Source organism: Pleurodeles waltl, chromosome 8 (genome assembly GCF_031143425.1).
Source record: "Pleurodeles waltl isolate 20211129_DDA chromosome 8, aPleWal1.hap1.20221129, whole genome shotgun sequence".
Lineage (NCBI taxonomy): Eukaryota > Metazoa > Chordata > Amphibia > Caudata > Salamandridae > Pleurodeles > Pleurodeles waltl.
Window position 1 is genome coordinate 1,331,809,120 of NC_090447.1, and position 26,340 is coordinate 1,331,835,459.

A 26,340-nucleotide genomic window follows, 5' to 3' on the forward strand; every position below is an offset into this window, starting at 1 on the left:
TAATAATTAGAGCTGAATCCAGAATTCTTCTGACCTAATAGGGTTTGATGTCAAGGTGTTTACCTGCCCTTTGGTGAGTAATCAACTTTTCCGCAAATGCGCCTGGCTCTGCCTTTTCCTTTCCATGTGCTGCAGTGCATTTTGACTTCTGTCACATCGTCCATAGGCAGTTACCTGAGCTTGAGCACTGTTCATCCTAACCTCTGTCCCTGTAATTATGAACTCAGTATGATGCTTCTTCTTTTCCTACCCCCTATCACCTTCCACTTCCTTTTTTCTCCACCCAGCCCTTTCCATTTCTTACACTTCACTTTTCTATCCTTTTTAATTTAGCATCGTCTCCTTCCCTCTTCTTGTACTTCCCTGCTCTTTCTAAATTTCCCCATTACAAACGTAGAACAAAAGGTCATACCAAAATGAAACAAAAGCAATGACTGTCAAGTAGAAAGTCACAGCAAAGCGTGGATGTTGGGGAAGACCTTGGAGGAAGAGTGTGCACAGTAGAGAGGGGTTCAGAAGACAAGGTAAACGGAGATGAGAGCTGCATTTGTGGTGCAAAGCATAACATATTTAGTGTGATGCTGTGCAACATACCAATGCAATGTCCATAACTTCCTGGGATCGAGAAGCACGTTTCAATGCTTGTTTGATTAACGAGAGGAACTCAAAACTGAAGTTGGTTGCCCTTCTAGAGATGCAACTGAGTACTTGGAAGACTCAAACAAGCTCCTCCACAGGTAAAATTAGTTCCTGCACATGCAGAGAGAGAGTAGGGCATTGACATAAACAGACCCTTTCCACTTGTAAAGCGAAGGTCATTCGCAGATCGAGTTCATCTCTTTGTTTTGCAGTTTTATATAGCTCAAACTCGACCTGAAGGTAATGGAGCACTTTACGTAAGCAGCAGTTACATTAAACAAGGTCACATTCGTTTTTTAGGCACGGATAGATTGAGTGATTTGACCAGATTCACAGAATGTTTAACTGACACTAATACTGGAACCTAGTTCCACAGTTCCAAAGTCAGCTGCTTTAGCTGCAACTTCACAGCTGAGTCCCTGCATACACAGTGCTGAACCCCTGCGTAGACAGAGCAGCATTTGTGAGCAGATTGAGCTGAGTTCCTACAGGTATATACTGTTGAGTTTCTTTGCAGGCAGTTTAATTCTTGCACTGAACCATTGCAGAGACCCTGTACAAATAGAGCTGACTCCCATGCACAGCAAGAGTCGTGTTGGTTCTTAGATTGTTTTGAGCCAGTTGACAGGCAAAATTTATCTCTTTTGGTATTCATTCCTACAATGTAAAAGCTAAACTTCTGTGGGGACTGAGATACCTGTCACCAGCTCCTCATTTGTGTGAGTACCTCAGGCCTTTCACTCAAGTTACTCTGACATTACCTGCTTCTAACAGGAAGTCAGGAGGAGAAGTTGGGACGGAGAATAAGAGTGAGAGGGAAAGGATTGAGCAAAGAAATTGCAGAGAAAGAGAGACGAGATAGAGAATAGTAACAGAGAAGAGAGAGAAAGTGTGAGAAAATATGGAGGGACAAAAGAGGGGGAAAAAATGAGAGGAGAATGTGACTGAGATGGGAAAGAGGGGAGAAAGTGTTTGAAACAGGAGATGGTAGATTAGGTGACGTGTGAACAAGCAACAACCAATGATGTTTAAGGCAAATTTAACAGCACATTTCACCTTTTACATTTGTTTTCTTCTTAACCATATGTCTGACTGTCACCTTGCCACTGGAAGGAGCCACTGGTGGTTGTGGATGTACCGGTATAAAGACATTTTGGATTACAGCACTTAGGCGATGGGTGGGAGTGAAGGTGTTGCACACACAACATAGTCACTTGACAGCCATGTTTTAGAATTCTGCAAGGTGGTTCAATCACTTTTGAACCCTTTGTTTAATATGGGACTGTAGGAATAAACCTTCTGTATACTTTGACGAATTTGGTCTTTTATTAAGCTCAAATTTAAAAATAGACATTGACAAGTCATTTGTTTAGCTCCTGTAAAGTTAAATTATTTATTAGAAAGAGCACTAAACATACCACAGGCACATGATGACATTGGCAGCATCCCAAGCACAAAGAAAAGGTGATGGGAATGTGGCAGAAGGAGTAGGAGCGGATAAGGTATAAAAAGGACAGCAATAGTGAAAGTTTCAATGCAAAACAGGTAGGAGACAAGCATCAATAGAAACATATCCCTCACTCCCAGAACAGATACAGATGGGAGAGCAGCAGTGCAAACTTGCTTACTCATGGAACAGGTGCAACATAGGTTCAGCAGTGCAGACTTCCCTTTCTTGCAGAATAAGTATGTCCTTGGCAGCAACAATGTAAACTTCACTACATATGTGGCCTCTAAAGTACAAGCTTTCGCACCTCAGAGACCATTGTTTGCTTAAGATGCTGTTAGAGATGCTTCTGACTTATCCTGAAATCTCTGAAGCCCTGTCCACCGCCAGCTCTTATTGCTCATGCTGCTTGAGGTGTAATTGGTGGAGCTAAGTCTCTAGAGATTCAATGTTGCATTTGAGTGTTTCGAACTGTATTATTCACTCTTAAGTGGGCGAGTGCATGGCCGTGAATAACTGCCTTAAAGGCCTTCCAAAGACCACAAGTAGGTTTCACTGTACCTTTGTTTTCTGGAAAGTACTGGTCCACCCTCTGTTGAATTTGTTCCTGAAGATAGCATGTACACACCCAAGATAGCCCCTACTCACCCCCATGGTAGCTTGGCACGAGCAGTCAGGCCTATCATAGAGGCAATGTGTAAGTGATTGCACAACACACGTTAACGCACCACAAAAGAAACACAACACCAAGTTATATAAAAATAAACTGTATTGTACACAACGTTATTATACCAAACACAACATGTCAGTAATACCCTGCTACCCAAGCAGTTGTCAGAACATTACACAGTACTATAACTGTGCAAAAGCCAGCAGTAGTCACATACAACACATAGATTACTGGTTATCCTGCAACATAAGCAGTAGTGAGGTTGTCTTTACCACAAAAAGGCACCTGTCATAATAAACATCTCATTATAAATGCCCATAGAAGGAACATCAGAGAACACATGGCAAGTCATGAAAACAGATCATCATAAATGCACATGCCATAGGAAACACATGATCATCACTGTTCACATATTATGAAAAATATCAGGACTTTACCCTGAAAGGACCATCACCTACATTTTTGCAAAGGGGTGGTAAACCCCCACCCTATAGACGAAATGGAGGAGCTCACACGCTCATAGACCAGGAATATGGTCACTTCCGGGGGATATCCGATAGCGACCCTGCTCTCCTTCTGGGGGTCGCTATCCTCAGAAGTGCGGTACCACAATTAAGGGGGGTTGGAGGAATTGGATGGCTCCTGCCGACTCAGATTCCTCCAATACTCGCCAAGAAGAGAATTCCTCCAGCGGCCACCCATGTCCGCACGGCTGCGGCGCTGTGATCATGTGCGCCTCTTTAAAGAAATATGGCCCGAGGGGCTCTACAAGGACGGGCCCTCCAATGATGGTTCCACCTCCAGTCCTGCTAAAGGGGCCAGGGATGTGGCTGACCGGGGGGGCCCCCTGGCTTCAACACGGGGACCGATGCCCGTCTGGGCAGTCTGTGACTTTGAGGGGGATGGGCGACCGCTCCCTCCTTCCTCCAGGGGGCGTGGACCCGAGCCCTCCGAGGCTTCCCGGCCACTCTGTTCAGCTTCCTGTTCAGCTCTGTTCAGCTTCCCAGCCCACTCTGTTCAGCTTCCGGGCCGCGGTGGTGATGCACCATAGTGCCTGCTTGTGCCCCGGAGGCAGTCCTGAAAGCGCTCCTTGCCTTGGGGGTACGTGAAAGTGCGCATTGGGTGCGAGGCTGCCGGTGGGCTCCTCTCCCTCCTCCCAGCATCCAGGAGGGGTGGGACCCATCCCCTGCGTTATAGGGGCGCTTTTGAGGTGCTGCGCACCAGTCAATGAGGAGTGCCTCTCAAGTGCTCAAAAAGGCAGACAGAATGCGCTATCTGGACGCTCTCTCATACAGTAAAGTGCTCCTCCTTGTGATTAAAGCAATAAGGATGGAGGGGTCACAGCACCTAGCCCCTGGAGACAAGTGGAAGTACAGGACGGTAGGGCCCAACAAACAGGCCAGCACAAAGGGTTGCAGTCAGGCAGTTCCTCCTAGTGACCCAGCAGGTCACAGGTCAGAACAACAACAGCAGCAGTCTAAGGTGGTTCCTACCTCCAGCAGCATTCTGTGTCCAGGTCAGTTCTTCAAGAATGTCTCAAAGTGTCTCTTTTAACATGGGGAAAAACCCCCTGTACTTATACTCAGTTTTGCTCAGCTTTTACAAAGAGAGGGAGAAGAGGTTCCAACCAGATCCAACTGGTTCTGGGAGTGTCCCTTTTCTCCTCCAAACACAGGCTCCAGACATCAGTTGGGGGTAAACGAGCCCTTTGTGTGAGGCCAGGGCCCAGCCTTTACAAATGCAGGTGTGCCCATCTCTCCTTCTCTCAGCCCAGAAAGACCGTTCAATATGCAGATGCACCTCTGTGACACCTCCACCCTCCCTGTGTACAGGCTGTCTGAAAAGTATGCACAAAGCCCAGCTGTCTTCAGACGTGGATTGGAGTCAAGCTGCAAAACACCAGTCATAAGCACAGAGAAATGCTCACTTTCTAGAAGTGGCATTTCTATAATGGTAATAAAAATCCACCTACACCAGTAAGCAGCATTTCTCATTACCATTACAACCATACCAAACATGCCTACGCTATCCCTCATAGATCAGACAATACCAACTAGACATAAGGCAGGGGGCATTTCTAATGTGATCCTGTGAGAAGCAGCAGCACTCAAAGCAGTTAGAAACCAAATAGGCTGTATGTCACTACCAAGACAGGCCACATAACTAGGCACATGTCCTGCCTCTTACATACATAGCACCCTGCCCATAGGGCTAGCTAGGACCTACCTTAGGGGTGACTTACATGTAGTAAAAGGGAGTTCCAGGCCTGGTAAGTAAATTTAGATGAGAGGTCCCTGTGGCAGTAAACTGCACACGCAGACCCTGCACTAGCAGGCCTGAGACAAGTTTGAAAGGCTACTTCTGTGGGTGACGCAAGCAGCACTGCAGGCCCACTAGTAGCATTCAGTTTACAGGCCCTGGGTATAGCGATACCATTGTACAAGGGACTTACAGGTAAATTAAATGTGCCAATTAGGTGTAAGCCAATCATACCAACTTTAAAAGGGAGAGCACCTGCACTCCTCATGATGAGGAGAGAGCCAAGCTTAGGGGCTCGCTCAAGGAATATAAAACATCTATTAAAAAAGTGAAATCGGATTACTTTACCCGTAAAATTAAGGAAGCAGACAATGGACCTAGAGAACTCTTCAAGGTGGTCCGCACTCTGACTTCCCCTCCCCGGTGTTGGAGAATTCTCTTGACTTTTGTCAAAGGGTCATAGACTTCTTTAAGAATAAAATCATCCAGCTTCATGCTAATTTCGCGCAGCCTCCTCTGAAGCTGAGTGGGGGAGTTCAGGGGGGGGAGCTCTGGTCTTAGATAGTGGACCAGAGCTTACCTGTTTCTCACCCTTACAGGCTGACAGAATTAAAGAATTGCTGGGGGGAGTGAAATCAGGGTCCCCCAATGACCCTCACCCTCCTAGGATACTAAAACTAGTACCTGATCTGGTCTCGGCTGCCCTTAAACGGGTCTACCTAGACATTTTGATGGAAGGATACTTCCCACCAGACTGGAAGGAATCCATCGTGTTTCCTCTCACTAAGAAGCCAGGTGGTGAACCAAATGATCTAAAAAATGTATGACCTATCTCTCTACTCCCCGTCCTGGCTAAAATTTTGGGGAAACATCTTAACATCGAACTGGTGGGTTTTCTTCAGGCCAGTGGTGGATTAGACCCTTCTCAACATGGGTTCCGTAAAGACCATAGTACAGAATCTCCTCCGGTCTCCTCTGCTGATATCATTCATAGAAGAGTGGATCAGGGGGAGGGCACCATTCTTGTTCTTTTGGATCTCTCTGCGGCATTTGATACCATAACTCCTCAAATGTTGATACAACGACTCTACCAAGCAGGAGTTAGAGAAAAGGCTTTTGACATTTTAAAATCTTTTCTGATGATTCGATCTATTACGGTTAGCTGCGGGGATTGTAGGGCAACTCCGTTTCAACTTCCCTGTGGGGTTCCACAAGGGTCCTCACTTAGCCCTACTCTGTTTAATCTATATGTCGCCCCATTAGCCATACTGGTTCACTCTTTTGGCTTCCAAGTGGTGTCTTATGCTGATGACACCCAGTTGATTATTCCTGTCAACCAGAACTGGGAGGAAGTGGCAGACAGATTTTACATGTGTATGAGTAAGATTAATAACTGGATGAGCAACAATTGGCTGAAAATGAACAGAGAGAAGACGTAAATTCTCTTCTTTGGCCTAGACACCAATTTATGGAGTTCCCCCTGGTGGCCGAAGTCCTGTCATGAATGTCCAGTCCCGAGTTCGTCGGACAGAAACCTCAGAATTTTATTTGATAGGACTCTCTTTTTTGAGCACCAATTAACCACACTGTCAAATGCTGCTATTTGTGTCTGAAAACACTGAAGAAAATCTTCCCCTTTCTTCAGAAAGAACTTAAAATTATGGTGACTTTAGCCTTAGTTATTTCTAAACTTGATTATTGCAGTGTTCTGATGCTAAACATTAAGAAGGTTTCCCCCTATTGACTACAGCTGATTCAGAATGCTGCAGCTCGCCTAGTGCTGGATCTTCCGCGTTCTGCATCGGCTAGCAGTAGCCTCAGACAGCTGCCTTAGTTACCGGTGGAAAAACGGATCACGTTTAAGACACTTTGCCTCACATACAAGGCTCTCCACCAGGAAGGCTGTAATTATCTTAGCTCTGCCCTGCTGCCTAACCTGCCTTGTCGTCAGCTTAGATCTTCCGCTCTTCATCTTATATCAGTCCCCCGCTGCCGTAGGGCTAGAATGGGGGGATAAAGCCTTTTCAGTGGTGGCAGCAAGACTCTGGAACTCACTTCCACTGCCCATTAGGATGGAGGAGACTTACCTCTGCTTCCGAAAGCGGCTTAAAACTTGGTTATTTTCACATTAGGGAATGCCTCCGCCCCCCCCTCCCCTCCACCCCCCTCTTTTCCTTTTCTGACAGTTTCGGTATCCGGCTTTACTCTTGTTAGGACTCCTTCGACTTACACTTCGTCTTCAGCGCTTCAATGCTATGGCCGGAATGTGCTCAATAAATACAATACAATACAATACTTTAGCACTGATCAACAGTGATAAAGTGCTCAGAGTCCTAGAGCCAACAACAAGAGGTCAGAAGAAATAGGAGGAGGAACGAAAAATGTTTGGGGATGTAAAGACATGATTGAGGTGTGAGAAACTGCCATGTGCCGCTGAGAAATAAGTGCATTGCTTTGCCAGTGGGTTATGTTTACACCACAAATCTACCAGTCCCATTGCATCCGTGAAGGCCCATTGTGGATCTGGGTTGTCCCAAGGTGTAGCTCCGCTCTCTCTGTCAACATACGGATTGACCACTGTATTCATGTCTCCCAATCATATCAGGATTCCCAATGGCATCTCCAGGAGTAAGGCGCTAACATCAGGGAATTTCATCGGGTGAAGTCGTAGCATTACATAAAGAGAACAAATGTTCAGCGCGTGACCCACCTACCAAGTTGCACCACATATCTACCAACTTGCATTCAGGGTTAAAGGGCACCAATCTTTTAATTAGCATATCTGTTCCCCTAGATTCTGTTGTGTAGCCCGTATGCGCCTGAAGGGGGTAATCAAATCTGTTCAGGGCTTTGTACTGGCTGCCTCTGAGATGGGTCTCCTGCAGGAGGACCAAATCTGGGGCATGACTACGGAGATATTGAAGCATTATGTTACGTTTACTTCTGCTACTTTACCCATTAACATTCCGTGTTAGGACACTTAAGGCCTGTGCTGTTGGTGTTCCCATCTGCAAGTGAAATGTGTATGGGTCTGTCCATATATCCAACAAGTAATCTGCGACTTCCCACTGCATCTTGCATCTCTGTCTGTACCTGCCTAGTGTCACTGTATCAGACCAATGATGAGAACAAAATACAAGTATGAAAAAACAGAAAGGTTGGGCCCAACAAACTCCCCCCTCCCTGCTACCGTGCAATGCAGGATTAGAACTGCCCACCTCCCCAATATGCAGAGTGCCTGTTGCCCTAACAGTGTCATATATAACAGTGGGTTGGCCAACACTGCCTTGATCAGCCATTGAAATATGCAAGAAAAAGTATAACACCTTTGCATTATGTTAAGTCCCTACCTCTGTGTTAAATTCCATAGTCCCTAGATCCCTGCCAGAGCCCCATGCAGGGGCTACAGTGTGTCTGCAGTCACTGCAAGGGTCAGTTCCCAGTTCGCGCATCTCTCAAACAGTTTCTACAACACCTACTCTTGAACTTGAGGTAGTTTGTTGCACAGATGCTGCCTAAGTCTGGTTGTTCACTAGTCGTTTGGAGTCTCTTGCCTCCGTTGCATATTCATTAGCGGCAAACACTCGTTTTCGGACTTGTCACAACTACATCTTCCCTGTCTCTCTTGCTTGTTCCTCCGCCAAGGGTGTGCCACCCCTCTGTCCATTCCCAGGATTCCTCCGGTGTGGCAGAGTGCCATGAATTTCCCTCTGCAACCACCAGTAACCGAACCCGGTACAGCTTCATGTATTTGAGTTACTTCATTCTTAGTGCTTTTTTGACCACCTTAGAGCTGTGCCTCTGCCTTTGCACTTCCATTGTAAAAATCTGGAAAGAAGCATATTGTGGCATTTCTGTATTTTGGGTCACCATGTGATCGGGCTGCATGCAGGATTACTTCCTGACCCTGATAGTTGAACACCCTGGCAATGATTGCCCCGGGTGTGGGCAGGAGGCGGTACCTGGTCTTTGCTAAAGTATTGGCGCCTTATATGCTTTTTCCATTAAGAAGAAGTTGGAGAGGCGTTTTGGACAGAGGGCGTTGACAATGAGATCTTCCAAGAAGACCCCTCTGCTCTCCCAGTGCCCCCCACCCCCCAACTCTAATATTGTTCTTCCTCGCCCTCCCCTCTTGATCTTCAAGGTTTGCTGCAATGGTAGTGCTCTGTTTTGTGGGATATTGTACTTGATCCTCTAGTCTCTTGGTCTTTGACTGAAGCAAATTGATATGAGATTTGGCTGCTGTTACTTTCTCTGTGATCTTTTTGAAGGCCACTCAGAGAAGGTTTACATTATAGTTACAGCGTCCAGCTTGGTCTCTTTTGTGCCCTTAAGGTCCTGTATCGTTGCCATAATCACACCTAGCGAGGGGTATCCAGCCGGGTGAGATTCCGCTCCCAGTCCACCGGGCGTGCCCCCCTCTCCATCGTCGCTCCTGGAGTCCCCTTGGGAACACCGTATTTGTCCATTCTGTTAGGTTGTGTGTGTTTTGGCCCTCTGCTCCTCACCATGTCCCTCGCTCTCCAGCGACACCTGGTTTCTCTATTGTCTAGGTCTCTGCCACGGTCCCCTCTGCTTCGGCCAGTCACAGCACCTGGAGGCCCCAGCTCAGTTCAACCAGATAGTCCCAGTGGGGGCACTTCTTATAGATCCACCACTCAGCTTCAGCGTGCAGGGAATCATTCTAATCACCCTCCTCCCTTAATGTAGGCTCTCCAGGCCCCCTGTAGCAGTTAGGACGTGTCTCAACAACACAGCTTCAGTCTTTATTTATGTTGTTTTAAAGAAGGTGTCACCGCGATTCTGCATGTCCTGAGGTGGATACAGCCAACCCCGCTCCCCTGCTGGGTCAGAAGTGTTTGCAATCTCTTCCCAAACCTGCAATGGGGACCCTCCTCATCACTCTCCAACAGAGGCCTTGCTGAGGAACTGGGTCCAGGCACCCCCCTGCAGTTACATCCAGCCACCCCAACCGCAGATGGGGGTGGACCACATCCACAGAGGCCCCCCGGCAGCAGCAGTTTTCAGGGGCCCCCACTTGTAGGACTCCCATTGTTAGAACGAGACTGCTGGATTAGGGGCAGCAGCACCACTGTTTGTGGGTGACTGTGTCAATCCCACAGCATCTTGATAGCTGTCGGCCCAACCCTTCTGGCTAGCGAGCAGCACCTCACCAAAACCTGAAAGAAAAGATTTGTGGCAGCCTGAACATGGTACTCTGTGACTTTTTAGGGGAAGTTGTGGTTGACAAGTCCCACCCATTTCTTTCGTTAGCAAAAGGTCTCATACACACACAGGCAAAAAAAAGTGATGCCAGATAGTTTCTAATATATTTATTGAAAAGACTGCAATCTACGATAAAATATATGTGCTGCAATTATTAGGGCAATGAGACATAACGGTATTAGAATGGTGATGACCAGTGAGAAGAAAAAACACTGTCGTAACATAATGGAATAATATGCATAGATGAATCCGAACTAACCTCTAACTTATCAGCTAGAGCATAGCAGCGATAGCCCAATCTGTCCATACTTAGTCCATAAAAGGAGCACCCACCCCCATTACCTGAAGGAAAGGGGTCTGCCCACCGTCTCCTGGGTTGGCTGTAGAGACAGGGCCCAGGTCAGCAATGCAATGGCAAGCAGTGTGGATGGAATCCTGGCTGGAATTACCTCCTTGTTGTCACTTGGCCTACACAGTGTTTTTATAAGGAAACATATTTTTGTTCTGTAAAAAGGCCTGACGCAGGCAAGTGCCTGAGTGTTGGACTGATTGTAAACTCTTGTGGTGACAATTTCTATCTGAATTACCAGGTACTTGGACTCATCAATCTTGGACAAGGGTACATAGTGAAATGTCGTGCACAGAATAATAATAACAATTCCTTGGCAGAATCACAGCTTTACAGCTGATTAGAAAATAAAAACATCCCCACTGAAAGCAGGCTACTAGAAGTGAATAAAACGGAATAAATGAAATTAGACCACATGTGTAGCTGAAATATATGTGCCCAGGCAGAGTCTAAAATGAACCCTTAACACCCCCCTTCAGTTTTACTAGTCATAGTGTGTACCAGCAATATCGGAGGGGGTGGGGGGATGAGCATACCTTCAGCTGACGGAGTTGATCAGCCCAGACAGTGTTAGGCCTCCTTTACTAGGACCCAAGTTGTTGCTGCGTTTCCACCACACGTTTCTCGTGGTGCCAGAGGCTTCCACTATGTGGTTTTGGTGTCTTTTGTCCCCTGGGGGCACCAAAATACGGCTTTGATCCACGCTGTTTCTTCAACACTGTGGGCCCCCACAGCAGTCCTGAGTGCATGTCTGCAGGCTCTCCGTTGGCTGGAATCTTCTCCAGGGTGCACAGTGGAGTAAGAGGGAAGCAAAAGCCCCTGCCGTGCTCTGTAAGGCCTCAGCTCCTCAGCCTCCACCTCATGGGTCTTGCCATCGACTGCTCGGTCGCAAGGGTCGCTGGACGTGCGGTGGCGTCGCAGTAGGGTAACATGTGGCTTCGAGACTCACTGCCAGTCTCGCAGCTTTGGGTATGGCTGGAACTATGAGGCAGATTGCCGGAAATCTAATTTGGTGGCTGTGGAGCGCGTTTAGTGTGTGTCCATCTTGCCTGGCGCCTGCCACGCTCCCCAGCAGTCCATTTCTTAAGTGCCCACTCTGATTCTTAAAGCCAAGTAAAAAGTGTCTTAGTGCCACAGTGCTTTTAGCAGCAAGTTCCCCCGGGGCTGGTGGACCCGAAACAAGCCTTAACAGCCCCGGTATAAGTGAAGTGTGCAGAGACTTGGAGAATGCCCCATCTATGGGCACTAACAGCAGCTCTGGTCAGAAATGAGTCAGCTGCATGTGGACTCAGCAGTTGCACTCGGCAGATTCTCTCTCTGCCCCTGTCTCTCCCTCTCCCATCTCTCTTTCCCTCTCTCTTTCTTTCTTTCGCTCTCTCTTTCTCCCCCCCCCTCCTGGTAACAATAACGCAAGATTCTACACTCCTGAGAAGGGAGGGGGTGCGTGGGTTCTGATGCACCTCCCCTCAATCCTGAGCTGGCGTGGTGATGCTCAAACAGAATTCTCCCTCATTCTATGGGGTCTGATCCATCACAGTCTTCGTTGCTCCCATCGACTTATGGATCACCACTGCTCACAGTTTGTGGGCTCCTGCCCAATCAGCATGGCACAAGTACTCTCGGCAGCCCATCCTTTCATACAGGTTTGTCGCACAGCTGCCACACGAGGCTTTGGCCCTTAACAGATGGCAGTCTTAACCATGGCACCCCCTCATGGCATACAAAATTGCCTCTCCAGTGTTATGTAGGCTTCGACTGTTCTCCCCCATGCAGTCTTTTCCATGGTGGCCCCTCCTTGCACAGTGGGGCCACTGCAGCACAGGCATTTACTGCATAGCAATCTTTTCCATGGCTATCTTCACAGTGGCCCTCTCCTGGCATACAGGGGTCGCTGACTCAGTTCTGCACACAGGCAGCGACCCGATCAGTGCAGCAGCGGTTTCCTTGGACTGGGAGTCTACTTGACAGGACATATGGCACATTGGCTTTGGCAAGCATGCAGGGGCTGGTACTCCAGGCTGCACGGCAGGTGGTCTTACTTTATCTGGGTGATGTGTCCTCACCCAGCAGGGAGACTAGCAGACGTTGGTCCCCAGTCCTAGTGAAGCAAAAGCTTGCCCTCCTTACTCAGCCCATCTGGCTACTTGACAGATGATCATTTTGGGGCTCTCAAATTTCCCTTCTTATAGTCCATTTCCTCTACCCCCTCATGTCTTTACTATGCAGGCCTGGGTCTCCCAAAATGGAACCGTAGATCCTCCATGCAATGTCTCATTACTGGCACACTAGCACTCAGTGCAGCACACATACTGTCCAGCACAGTTTCCTCCATGTATTATGCTACCACAGACACACATTCACTCAGCACACACATTCCCCTTGTGTGTGCTGCACAGTAGCTTTTCTTTATTGTGCCACCACACCCACAAGACATAATCACCATGTGCATGCTGCACAGCACTACATCTTTCATGGACTGCACTTCGTGCAGGTACATTTACACACAGTACATGCGCTCACCAGGCATGTTCTTCACAGTGCTGCCCTATCCATGTATTGCAGTCTTTCCAGGCACACATACATCCAGCCCAAAGTCACCAGTCTTGCACATGCAGTACTTCATATCCAACCGTTGTAGGTTAAGGGGTGAGTTAAGCACACAGGAGTGAAACTTTAAAAGGTGAGTGAGTCTGTAGACCTCACTCCCACGGCACAAATTAACAAACATTTGCAATGCAATAGATCTTGCATATTTCGAACAAGTTGTCAACTTTTGGTCACAGCGCCCACGAGCAAAAAAAAACAGAAAACATGAGAAGAAGCTGAGAAAAGACAACTATATGAAATAAAGTTAGCTTTAAAAAAAAAAATACTTTGCAATTTTGTGCCTGCTGGGCACGTTTTTGCCAGTCACAAGCCTTCTGTTTGCGGGCACTTGAAGTTAAAAACAACAAATAGTACCTCGATCATGTTGGGACCTGCTGACGGGCACTAATTAAGTTTCATTAGTTAGTGCTTGATCCCTGTGCCACACAGAGAAACAGAAGTAATGTCGGGCGTGCCTTGATGAATTACAAGGCTGTAAAGAAGAGTGGCACGCAAACCAACAAATGGTGAGTGACAGGTGGGCTCCAAGCCCTCTACTGAATACAACAGCGCCTTGCAGCCGAGACTCATGCGCTCGCGCATGCACTTGCAGGCTCAACCCTAAAAAGGATCTGTTCACTCCTACTAATCACTACATAGTATGCTACCACCACTGCGCTTGTGCTGCTTAACTTTTAGTGAAGGTGGTAGCCTTCCACCACATATGAGGGTAGTACTTTGGGTGCCCCTCTGGGACCGCAGTCCGTGAGACAAGCCTATGTCATGGCACAACCTCATGGTTCGTGTTTGCCTGTGACAGCAAAAATCAGCTTTAGGGATCCAAACGACAGTACAGTTGGGCACTCAGGGCACAGTTACACATCCATTACCATGAAGTGGATTTTTTTGTCCCAACAAGTATGCTTCAACGGGGCACATTATTCTGTCATCATTGCTAATGTATATGCATCTTGCGCTAGTGCTGGATATTGAGGCATACACATTCAAAGTTTGTAGTATGGTTGCTGTTGAAATTTTCTTCCATGCACATCACTCATTAAAGTCCAGAATACCTAAACGGTTTCTCGTTGTGGACTGTAATTATGCATACGCTCATTCTGATACCATAATGATTTTTAATTGTTGAATTGTGAGTATGGCTTTTTTTCCATAAACTTTTGACTTAACTGACATCTGTACTTTTTGTTTTGCTTTTTCTTCATTTGTTTTGGGCTTTACGCAGACATGAGTCAGAAGCAGAGTCCATTCATGTCCTCAGCGAAGAGGAGATGAACAAATTGGGAGCCAAGCTTGTCAAGGCAGAGCTGATGGGAAATATGGTAAGGCTCCTAAAAATCGCACTAATTCAGTCACCGGTCATGCCTTAGCATTTGCAGTTAGTTCATATTGGTTTCAACATAGCTGACAAGCGGAAAATGTTAATGTATTTTTTCATATATTTCAGCTAAATACATGAGTAAGTAGCATTATTGAGAACATTTAATAATACTGTTTAACCCAGATTTGTTAGCCAGTGGAGTAGGAATGCATGTTATCAACTAAGAAGCAGTCTCTTAATCCCTTCGCTGCCAGACCTTTTCCCCCTCCTGTGCTGAGCCTTTTATTTTTTTTGACTATTTGGGGTAGTTTGCGCTTAGACCCTCATCACTTTTTGTCCACATAAGGTATACACGCCAGATATGTGCCCTCTTTTTTTAACATCCTGGGGATTATAAAGATACCCAGTGTTTGTGGGAAGAGACCAAGAAATTAGCCAAAAGCTAAACTTTGTGTTTTGGGGGGGGAAATGGGAAAAAAGTGCTACAGAAGAAAGCATGTGTTTTTTCCCCCCAACAAAGGCATCAACAAAGGGTTTGAGGTGGTAAAATCACCGTCTTCCCAGCTTTCAGGAACAGGCAGACTTAAATCAGAAAACCACATTTTTCAATACAAGTTTGGCATTTAATGGGACATAGCCCATTTTTACTATTTTTGTGCTTTCAGTCTCCTTCCAGTTAGTGACAGAAATAGGTGTGAAACCAATGATGTATCCGGACATCTAAACATTTCTGAAAAGTAGACAAAATTCTGAATTTAACAAGGGGTCATTTGTGTAGATCCCTCAAGGTTTTCCTACAGAACGTAACAGCTGAAATAAAAAATATTGAAATTGAGTTGAAAAAAACTGTAATTTCTTCTCTAACTTTTTTCCACCTATGGCAGATTTTTGAAAGCAATATGCATTTACGTCTGCTGGACTCTTCTGGTTGTGGGGATATATAGGGCTTGTAGGTTAATCAAAAACCCTAGGTATCCAGAGCCAATAAATGGGCTGCACCTTGCAATGGGTTTTCATTGTATACCGGGTATGGAACAATTCATTTGGTAAAACATAAAGAGTGAAACATGGGTATAAAGGAAACCTTTGTATTTCCAAAATGGGCACAAGATAAGGTGTTGAGAAGCAGTGGTTATTTCCACATCTCTGAATTTGGTGGTCCCCATACTAGTATGTGAATTACAGGGCATTTTCACAAATAGACTTCTTTCTTACACACTGTCTTACATTTGGAAGGAAAACATGTAGAGAAAGACAAGGGGCAATAACACTTCTATTCTGTGTTCCCCCAAATCTCCCGATAAAAATGGCACCTAACTTGTGTAGGGAGGCCTAATTCCCGTGAGAGGAAACGCCACAAAACGCAACATGGACACATCAGATTTTTACATTAAATTCTGACGTGTTTTTTGGAAAGTGCCTAGCTATCGAATTTGGCCTGAAGCTCAGTGGCACCTAGGGAAACCTAGCAACCCTGTCCATTTTTGAGAACTAGAGGGTAATCTAGGATGGGGTGCCTTGTGGGGCTCTCACCAGGATTTGTTACCCAGAATCCTTTACAAACCTAAAAATGTGTCAAAAAAACACTTTTTCCTCACATTTTGGTGATGGATATTTCTGAAGTCTAGGGGAGCCACAAACTTCCTTCCGGCCAGCATTCCTGTAAGTCTCTTGATAAAAATGGTACCTCACTTGTGTGGGTAGGCCTAGTGCCCGTGACACGTAAGGGTCCAAAACACAACAAGGACACAACAAAATGATTTATTACAAAACTACCTGTTTTTGTAAGGGGGCACCTGCGTTTTTGGTCCTGGGCTTGGCAGTCATCTCGGGAAACCTACCAAGCCCAGACAGTTTTGAAAACTAGACACCCGGTGGAGTCCAGGGAGGTGTGGCTTGCGTGGATTCCCCCAACATTTTCTTATTCAGAATCCTTTGGGCAACAGTCATGTGCCCTCTTTGGAGGGGCAACCCTTGCCCGAGGGGCTGCCCCCCACACAAAAAACAAAAACAATCCATGCACCATAGTGTATTCTGTCCACCTTGGAGGCAGATGGGCCTAAAAAAAAAAGGCCGACCTGTCCCCAAGGGGGGCACAAATGGCCAACAGTTGTGTGCCCCTTTGGGGAGCGACCCTTGCCCAAGGGGTTGGCCCCCCACAAAAAACAAACTAAAAAAGTCCCTGGTGTCTTTGTGGCTTCTGACCCCCTTGGAGTCTGATGGGCCTAAAAATAAAAGGCCGATCTGCCCCCAAGGGGGGCAGAAATGGCCAACAGTTCTGTGCCCCCAAGGCGGGCAGAAATGGCCAACAGTTCTGTGCCCCCTTTGGGGAGCGACCCTTGCTCAAGGGGCCACCCCCAGCAAACAAAAAACACAGACACACAGATCCCTGACTCCTGGTGGGTTTTGATTCCACCCCCACCCAGGCTCCCACCCCTCCCAGGGCCGAAACATAGAAAAATATATTGCCCCCAGGGCAGCAACCCCTTGGGCAAGGAAATTGCATAAATCCCTGGGGCATAGTCGGTTTCGAAACCCCCACGGAAAAAGGGGTTGGGGTCAGATCGTCTGAAAAAACTGATCCAATATTGCCCACAGGGGAGCGACCCTTGCCTAAGGGGTTGCTCCCCTAAATCACCATTCAATACAGGCACAGGGGGAAAGGAAAAACCAGTAGTTCTCTAAACTTCTTTTGTGACAGAGGGCACCTTGAACCAGGCATTACATACAAGCAGCTTGACAGAAAGACTATCTTCAACAGTGAGCTTGCCATTACCAACAGTGGTAGCGTATTCCAGAAGTCAATTGAATGCTTTAATCCTCCCATGTTAAGTGTGTATTTCTCATTCTTACATCGGGTCAGTTGTATTCCTAGATAGCAGAAACTTGTATGTTTCCACTGCATACCTAGATCTGAAACTCTATCAGTCATGCACAATTTGCTCAGTAGAATCACCTTGAAGGTATCCAAGTTCACAAGAAAGCCAGAGATCCCAACAAGCGACCCTGCTCTGGTAGTAGTTGAGGCACAGACATTTCTGGCTCTGTCAGTTATATGATGGTATCACCAAGGAACATGGAAATCACATGCTTTGTATCTCCAATAGAGATTCCCCACTCACACATACTAGTCCTCTTCTTGTATCCCAAGGTCTCCATTGCCAGGGCAAAAACAATAGTGACAGGGGTCTCTTTCTAGGGTTCATCTATCTAAAACCACCTGCCTGTCCTTTTTCTGGCAGTTGACACAGTATAGAATAACCATACTTAGTCCATGAATTATAGTCCAAAGCCAAGTGTACTTGAACGCAGATACTCCTAGATTGCAGTGTCAGAAGATCATTCAAGCTCGAGAATTCCCAGCGTCCATTTCCCATCAGCAAATAAGAGCCTGCTGATGACGTCCGGTTTCTCAGATTGATCAACTTGCTTCTTCCTATTATAAAGTTGCACAACGGGCCTTATGAACTAAACTATTTTGTGGTTGCAGACCCTTCAGTTTGCAAAATCAAAGCATTTAAGACTGCAAAAATCATGGCTCTGTATGTACAAAACTTTCATTGTGATTCAGTAATGCATTACTGAATCACAAAGTAGGTTTCCGAGTACATACTGAATCGCAAATTGGAAGGGGCGTGTTTAAGGCGTCCCTTCCAATTTCTTAAAGTTTGTATCAGTGATTTGTGTATCCGTGAGTTGTGTCTTTGCGGTCACAAACCATTGCTAAGTTACTGACACCTCAAAGAAGGTGGTAACCCATTCACAATCACAAAGGTCTCTGTAGGTGTCCCCTTCCATTTTGTGAATTTTGACAAAAAACATTTTTAGCAGCAGGCAGTAGTCCATGGAGACAGTGCTTACTGCTTGTGAAGTTTTTTTTCTTTTCTTTTTTACGTGTCTGGCTGTCCTTAAAGAAGAATGGGTTATATTTAAAGAAAAAAAATATTTAAAAACAAACACAGACAGGGTTGTCTGCAGGTTATCACTGTGATGGCAACTAATTGTAGTGTGTTGCAATTTGCAACATACCTCATTAATATTCATGAGGTAGACTGAATTGCGACCCAGTACTATTAAGTATTTTGCCACCCGAACTATTAGTGCATGCCTCAGTTCGCAAAATACCAATGCCTTCAGTAAAAGTCATTGCGCACATTTCAATCACTTTTACTGCATCCATTCTTTCTACATAAGGCCCTATGTTTCCTGTGATACTAGTTAGCACATTTGGAAATATTTCACTCAGATTTCTGTGTCTGTGCTACTTATTGATTGAGCTATGCACCAGCAGCATCTCTGTCTGTTTTGGGATCAGTAGAAAGAGGACTTCCCTCAACTCTGAATATCTCCAGTAATTTATCAAAGAGTACTGGTATGCGCTTTTTTATGTCAGCATATTTTAGGCAAAAAGCACCATGGGGCCATCACCACAGGTTGTGCCCGACTTTTGGTACCTTATGAAATGGATTTATTAGTTCTGCCTTTGTGATTGGAGTTATCACTATTTCATTCTGCTCCATTGTCATTTTTTATAGTTCCAATCTCTTTAATAATCATACTACTCGGGCATACCTATTAAACCATCCTGTTTATAAACCTGTGCAAAATGTGTGCAACACTATTTATCGTTATGACATGTCCTCCTGTTCATTCACTCAAACAGAGAATATGTCGGAATATTTTTGATTTTAAAGGCCAAGCCAGAAAATGGCCCTTTTGTCTCCCTCCCCGTGCAATTGCGGTCTGTAAAGGTGTGCGTCCTTCAGCCATCCTTTGGTTTGCACTATTTGCGCTACGCCCCCTTCTCTGTAGAAACTTCTTTTTCCAGTTACAAGGTTTTCTGTTGCTCTGCTGATGTACAATCCAATTGCATTTTGGTAACGTACGTTTTTGGCTATGCAAAGTAATAAAAATGCAAAATAGTAAAAAGAGAAGTGTTAACTTTACTCTGCTTTTTAAAATTCGTTGTTTTTTTGCATTTTGACTTTATTATTGTTTTGGATCTGCATAAATACTTTGCACATTGCCCCACATTAAGCCTGTCTTCTCTGTGCCATGGGTACCTGGGGAAGGAGGGGATGGGGCTTGGTGAGCTCAGAGTGAGTTAGTCACTTAAAGGGTTTTCCCTGACAAGGGTTGTGATTGTTCATTGAGGTGGGTAGTCACCCACCGCAATTAATAATACAGTAATCCAACATACAGTGATGCAGACTGGAGGCACAGCAAATCATGGCCACAAAGAAGGGCCCTTGTCAAGATGAACCCTTAAAGTGACTAAATTAGCCTGAGCTCACCAAGCTCCACCCTCCTCCTTCCTCGAGTACCCATGGTACAGAGCATTCAGGCTTAACATAGGTCAATGTGCTAAGAACTTATGCAGTTCCAAGACAGTAATAAACTCAAAATGCAAAATGATGAATTTGAAAATATAGAGTAAAATGTAATAAAGGAAATGACACCAAGTCCAGTAAGGGGAACCGGAGATAAGATCTTTATTTAAATTTTGAAGTAAGATTAGTGCCAAGAAACACAAAGTGCAAATGGTATTGACAGGTTGCATTAGACTGGGACCAAGCCCCAATTTGAGGCTGACATTGATGTAGCCTAGGTTGGCTACATCAACTGGGTTTGTCTTGGTCAATGATTTTACCTTCTGAATTGAGTCATTTAAGTCCCAATCCACCACATTAGTGCACTTCCAAAGCATCCCAGTACCTCAGGGGAGACCCTTAAAGATTCACAGGATATAAGGCAGAGGCTATATAGCAGGGTTCAGCCTGGTCCAGTTGCCACTGATCAGCTGGGCAGTTGTAGGAAATACCTCTTGTTGACTTTTAACTGCAGATTCATCACCTTTTGAACATTCCTGCAGGCATCAGACTCTCAAGCAGTGCCAATGCGCTCTGGCAGGTGGCGCAGTGCGCTCCGTGCCTGTAGCGCTCCGCTCAATAAGTGATGCTGTAGGCCCTGTATTGTCACCACCCATGCATGCTGACCTTAGATCCTTTCTGTCTGCCTCTATAGATGCAGATCTGGAACCACCCCTTGTGTCTTTTGAGACTGTATTTTTAGACATTAGCAAGGGAACATGTCACTCCCAAAATCTACAGCGTTTAAACCTTGTAGAGAACGTCTGTGACAGACCCTTATTTGGTTTCCCTGTGGTCGAACCATGACACCCAAGCCTGCTGTGACTGCGCATTGATGCACCCCAGGGCTGTCCAGGATCAGGAAGTAAAGCTGTTTGTCGCAAAGCAATTTAATACTCCATGTCATGACTGGTTGAGGCTCAAGGGGACATCCAGTTAAGTTGGGTAAGTCAAAGAAGAAAGCCAAAACGTCCAAGCGGGACTCTGCTCCTTCCCACCACTCGAGATCACCTGAGGAATGAGGGCATACTTGTGCCTCTTTTTTTCACTCCCGATGCTGTCCCTTTTTGGAGCCGATTCCGACCCTTGCCTTTAGGCAACCTAAATTTCTGAGGTGGTCGGCAATACTGCAGCCAATCAGAGTAATCGGGCCTCACAAAGCTGAGAGGACTCCCAACTGGGCCTCCGGCCGCAGGTCTGCATTGGACCCTCTGGTTTCCGTACCGCCTTTGATACTAGATCCCTCTCTGCCGCCACATCCAACACCGCAACAAAGGATATCATCAACACAAGATGACAACGGCCAACCCATAGTGCTGTTCAACACCAAGACAGCTCTGACGTCGACCGAGGCCACACCATTCTCTATTTGAGCCCTAGCCTACCCACTACCCCATAATAACAATACAGTGTCCTTGCTCATTGGAAGGGCTCAGGTGTTACACACGTTGTTTGCACGGATTCGGATAATGGAATTACGATGCTGGGGACTAGTTTGCCCAGATCAAGCACAATGACAATTGGTGTGAAGATCTCCAGAATGCCAATGGTCTGGATACTTCCCCCACATCCTGGATTGATTTTGCCTCTGAGCCCTGCCCCAGAGGAAAGTGTCTCCTTTTTGATGGTTGTGTGAAAGGTGGTAAAGGACTTTGACCTATAACTTCCTACTGAGGATGTTAAGACCGATGTCGTAATGGCAATGCTTCACTTTGGCCGAACAAGTTCTGAGCCCCTACTTCCCTTCAGAAAGGCTCCTACAGACGCACTTTTGGAGACCTGGACTAAATCCTATTCAGGGCCCCCTGCCAGTTGGTAGGTCGCCAGGTGCCCCTGCCCTGCCCGGGGTGACATGGGCTTCCTCATCCAGCAACCCATTCCTGCGACCCGTGTGGTACAGGCTTCAGCCACAAAGGACAAACTGAATTATTTTCCGTATATACTCCCATGGCAGGGAATTGAAGAGAATATAGACTTTTGGAAAAAGGATTTTCTCATCTACAAGTTTGTCCCTTCGCTCTGTGAATGCCAGCTGCCTTTTATGCCGCTGCACTTATGCCTTGTGGCACTCAGGGGCCCTGGTGTTGCCTTTTGTCCCTGAGGAAGATATACAGACTCTTGTTAGAGGCATAGTCACCAGTGTGGCCCTTCACTGACATGTCAGGATGCGGTCCACTGACATTTCAGGTAACATCCAGGACAGTCTCATGAATATGCTATTTGATGCATCCCGGCTTTTTGGTGATATAGCAAACTGTGCCCTGGAATGCTTTAAAAATAGCAGGACCATAGCACACTACCTTGGTGTGTCTGCTCTACCATGCCATAAGAGCCATAGAAGGATTGCAGGCACCAGAGTTTGTTTGTACTTGTTATTCCTACTTCTTGGTGCTGAAAAAAGACACACTACTCCATCCCTTGTTAGACTTTCGCCCTCTGTATGTATTCCTGCGGAAGGACAAATTTAGTTTAGTTTAGTTTAGTTTTATGCATTTATAGAGCGCGTAGATACCCTAGGGCATCCCAGCGCTAAAGGTACAGGAGGGATTATAAGACAGGCAGGAGGACAGGTTAACGACTAAAGAGAATGGTTTTCAGCTTCTTCCTAAAAAGAGATTCAGAGGATTCATGGCGAAGCTCAAGAGGTAGGGCATTCCAAAGACGAGCAGCCTTAATACTGAAGGAGTTTCCTCCCCATGATCTGTTGACGCGGGGTATATGAATCTGTCGGGTGGAAGAAGATCTCAAGTGTCGCGAAGGGGCGTAGATGGAAATACATTTTCTGAGGAAGTATGGACCTTTGTTGTGTAGGGCTCTATGGGTGATGCACATGGATTTAAAATGTATACGCTGTTTAATCGGCAGCCAATGGAGTGCTGCAAGAGCCGGCTTGGCAGATAGATGTCTAGGACAGTTCATAAGGAGCCTAGCTGCCGTGTTTTGTACAATCTGCAGTTTCCTTAATACATATTCCGGGGAACTAAGATAAAGAGAATTCCCATAATCCAGTCTGGAAAGAACCAGTGCCTGGACCAAGATTCTTCTAGATGAGATGGGAAGAAGATTGAGAATCTTCCTGAGAGATCTAATGAAGCCAAAACAGACCGAGGAAATTTTCTTAACTTGTGGTTCCATCGTAAAGCGGGAATCCAGTACAAAACCAAGGCTTGTTACCTGACCTTTAGGAGGAGGCAGACTGGTAAAGGCCTCTGAGTAACATGTTAAAGGGGGAGCAGGAGAGCCGTTACCTAAAATGAGTACCTCAGATTTGCCATCGTTAAATTTAAGTTTGGATTGACTCATCCAGTCGCCAATGTCCCTCATACAGCCAGCTAGGTTGACGGAGGGAGAATTCCCAGAGCTAGAAAGGGAAACCACTAGTTGAGTATCATCGGCGTAGGTGACCAATGAAAGGTTGTGGGGAGTGACTACTTTGGCCAAGGAGGATAAATAGACATTAAAAAGAGTAGGACTTAAAGAGGAACCCTGAGGGACTCCACAAGTTAGGGGGACGATATCCGAAAGGAAGGAACGGTCCAGAACTTGGAAAGTTCTTCCTGTGAGAAAGGATGAAAGCCAGGAGAGCGCTATGCCTCCTACGCCTGCCTTGGAAAGTTTGTCGGAGAGAAGAAGGTGGTCCACCGTTTCAAAGGCTGCGCTAAGATCAAGAAGAATGATGGCGGCATGTCCACCCATGTCTAATAATTGACGGGCAGACTCAGTCACTGTTAGAAGCGCAGACTCAGTGCTGTGTTGTGCTCTAAAGCCCATTTGAGTGGGGTGGAGAAGCGTATTACTCCAGAGATAGCTCATCAATTGCATATTTACATGTTTCTCCAATATCTTAGCTAAGATGGGGAGAAGAGCAATGGGTCTGTAGTTGTCCAGGACAGAGGGATCGAGCTTGGGCTTTTTAAGAAGGGGCTTTACTATGGCGCGTTTAAGAGATTGAGGGAGTGAGCCCGAAATAAGGGAGTTATTAAGTATTCTAGTCAAAGGAGAAATAATGATTTCTGCGGCTTTTACCAGAGGGGCAGGATCCAAAGGGGAGCCAGATTTAATAGAAGTAAGTAATTTAAGAGTCTGCACATCTGTGAGCGGTAAAAACATAGTTAGTGAGGGCCCAGCCGGGGGGGGTTCACTACCGTCTTATCAGATGGCTTCTGGGGGGAGGGCAATGAAAAGCCAGTATATATCTTCGTAACCTTGTCCTGAAAGTGAGCTGCTAAGAGAGTTACTATGTATAACGGAAGCTTCTATAGGAGAAGCCGGCATAGGAATAATAGTGAGCTCTTTGAAAATCTGAAATATTTCCTTTTGGGAATTGGAGGGGTTCTCTATTTTCCTGCTATAATAGGTAGTTTGAGCTGCCTTGATGTTCTGATGATAGGTTCTAATGGCTTGCTTGTAACATGATAGCAATCAGAGAGGTGTTTGCGGCTAGCCTCGGCTTGTTTACCCCACGACCTGGAGTAAAACGCCCCATGCAGGGGTCTGTATTCGCCCGCAGACAAGCTATTTGCATTGTTATTTCTTCATGCATGTGCACCCTCCACACCCCGGTTGGGAGTCTGTATTGGAGGTCTCTGTCCTCGGGTGATTACTCGCCTTACGCCCCAAGTTGGGGGTTGGTATTGGAGGTCTCTGACCTCATGTGTGATATCGCGTGGAAGTGCTTGACATTAAAACAACTGCCCTTCATGGACTCCAAGAGACACCATACCTAGGCCTCAGAGATATATTGCACACTGGTCCTGGGCCTTGATACTACATGTACTTATTGTTTAACCCTGTAAAATAAAGGGCAGTCGTGTCCCTCTACATACTGGTGCCATCAAGGACCCCCTCAATTTTGGCTTTGCCCAACCCATATTCTTGCCTCTAAGATGCAGGAAATGCATGACTCCTACACGGAGGAGAAGGAGTCAAACACATACTTCCCCATTGATGAAAATTTCTGCAACGCCATGGATGCCTCCATTCACAGGGCAGTCTCTGCCATGGCACCACTTGAGCAAACGCTATTAAACTTGGCAGCTCAGTGCCTTAAACTACTCGACCCAAGGGCAGAGCCTAGGGAGCTTCCCTCACCCCCAAAGCCTTTGGACGTACCCAAGATGCCTCAATCCTCAACCAGGAAACATGCCGGCATAGATTTAGACACCTGTGCTTGCCTCAAGCGTGCATTCTTGGACCATACCTCCCTTGAGCCAGCAGGTACCTTCAGATCCCCTCCCCAGATTCTGGACCTAAGCCCACCCTTCCGTTCCCCATTTGCCAGATGTTGATGACTCTCCGGCTTCCAACAGAGATCTGGAACCAGATAAGCCCCTCCACTTCCAGTCAGACACCAAACTGTTTGATGGCGATTACTCTGCACTGAACCCAGACTCAGACATGCTCAAGCTGTCGTAGGGGGCACTCGCCCTGCCATGGGCAGCAACAGGCTTCTTCCTGGGGCCTAGCCTTTAGACAAGGACAATACCAGGACCAAGTTAGGTTCAGTGGGTTCTAGCCCACCCATTGATACCATAGACACTGGGGCTCCCGAGGAGGACCTAGAGGCGGATATCAGCAAAGAACCTTTCATGATGAGTGGATCCCTATTTCAAGCTTAAAACTGGGGGACAGATTGGCACAGTTTGCTCACAACTGGAAATCTCTGACATAAGATGCTTGGTTCTGGCAGACCACTCAGGCGTTCCAGATAGAGTTCTACGGCTCCACCACTGCTTCCCTTCTCCGAAGAGGAATGCTCTTTAGTTGATGCTGAGGTTCAGTAACTCCTGTCCAAAGGGGCCTTTGTCCAGACATCCCCACAGTTTCCCCCTCAACCTTTTTGTGGTGGACAAACGTGATGGTGGTAAACGCCTGGTTATCAACCTCAAATGATTCAACGAATGGCTAAAATAAAGCCACTTCAAAATGGAGGGCATTCATCTCTGCGATCGTCTTCTTCCTAATGACTGGTTGTCAAGCCTAGACCTAAAAGACAATTACCTTACAGTCCCAATATTCCCACCTCACCGATGCTTCCTCTAATTACAGTGGCTCCAGGTCACCTATGAGTTCACAGCTCTCCCTTTCGGCCTGTCGTGCTCACGAAAATCCTTCGACCAGTGGTGGTGCACCTCAGGGCCAGAGGTGTCTGTCTGATCATCTACCTGGACAATCTCCTGCTGATGAATAAAGATACAGTCACTGGGTTTCCTCATAAATGAGAAGAAGTTGGTCTTATCCCTGATGCAGTCCTAGGTTTTGTCATGGACTCCGTTCAGGCTACCCTGAGCCTTCCCTCCAGAAAGGTGGCCAAGATCAGACACAAATTGACTCGCAACGTAGCCAAACAGGTCACATCCCTTTGTCAGATTGCAAGGGTGGTTGGGCTTCTCTCCTGTTCTATCTAAGCCATCTTTTACAATCCCTTACATTTCTGAGCTCTCCAACTTCTCAAAA

The 26,340-nt window shown here is 46.4% G+C and overlaps 1 protein-coding gene across 1 annotated transcript in view; it reads left to right on the forward strand.

Moving 5' to 3' along the window:
• The window catches only part of CWF19L2 (CWF19 like cell cycle control factor 2), an 860,723-nt gene that overhangs the window by 342,260 nt on the left and 492,123 nt on the right, over window positions 1–26,340 (forward strand). The window contains exon 9 of the mRNA XM_069202341.1: window positions 14,420–14,516. Coding sequence (XP_069058442.1) covers window positions 14,420–14,516 — 97 coding nt within the window. The remainder of the gene's footprint in view (window positions 1–14,419; window positions 14,517–26,340) is intronic.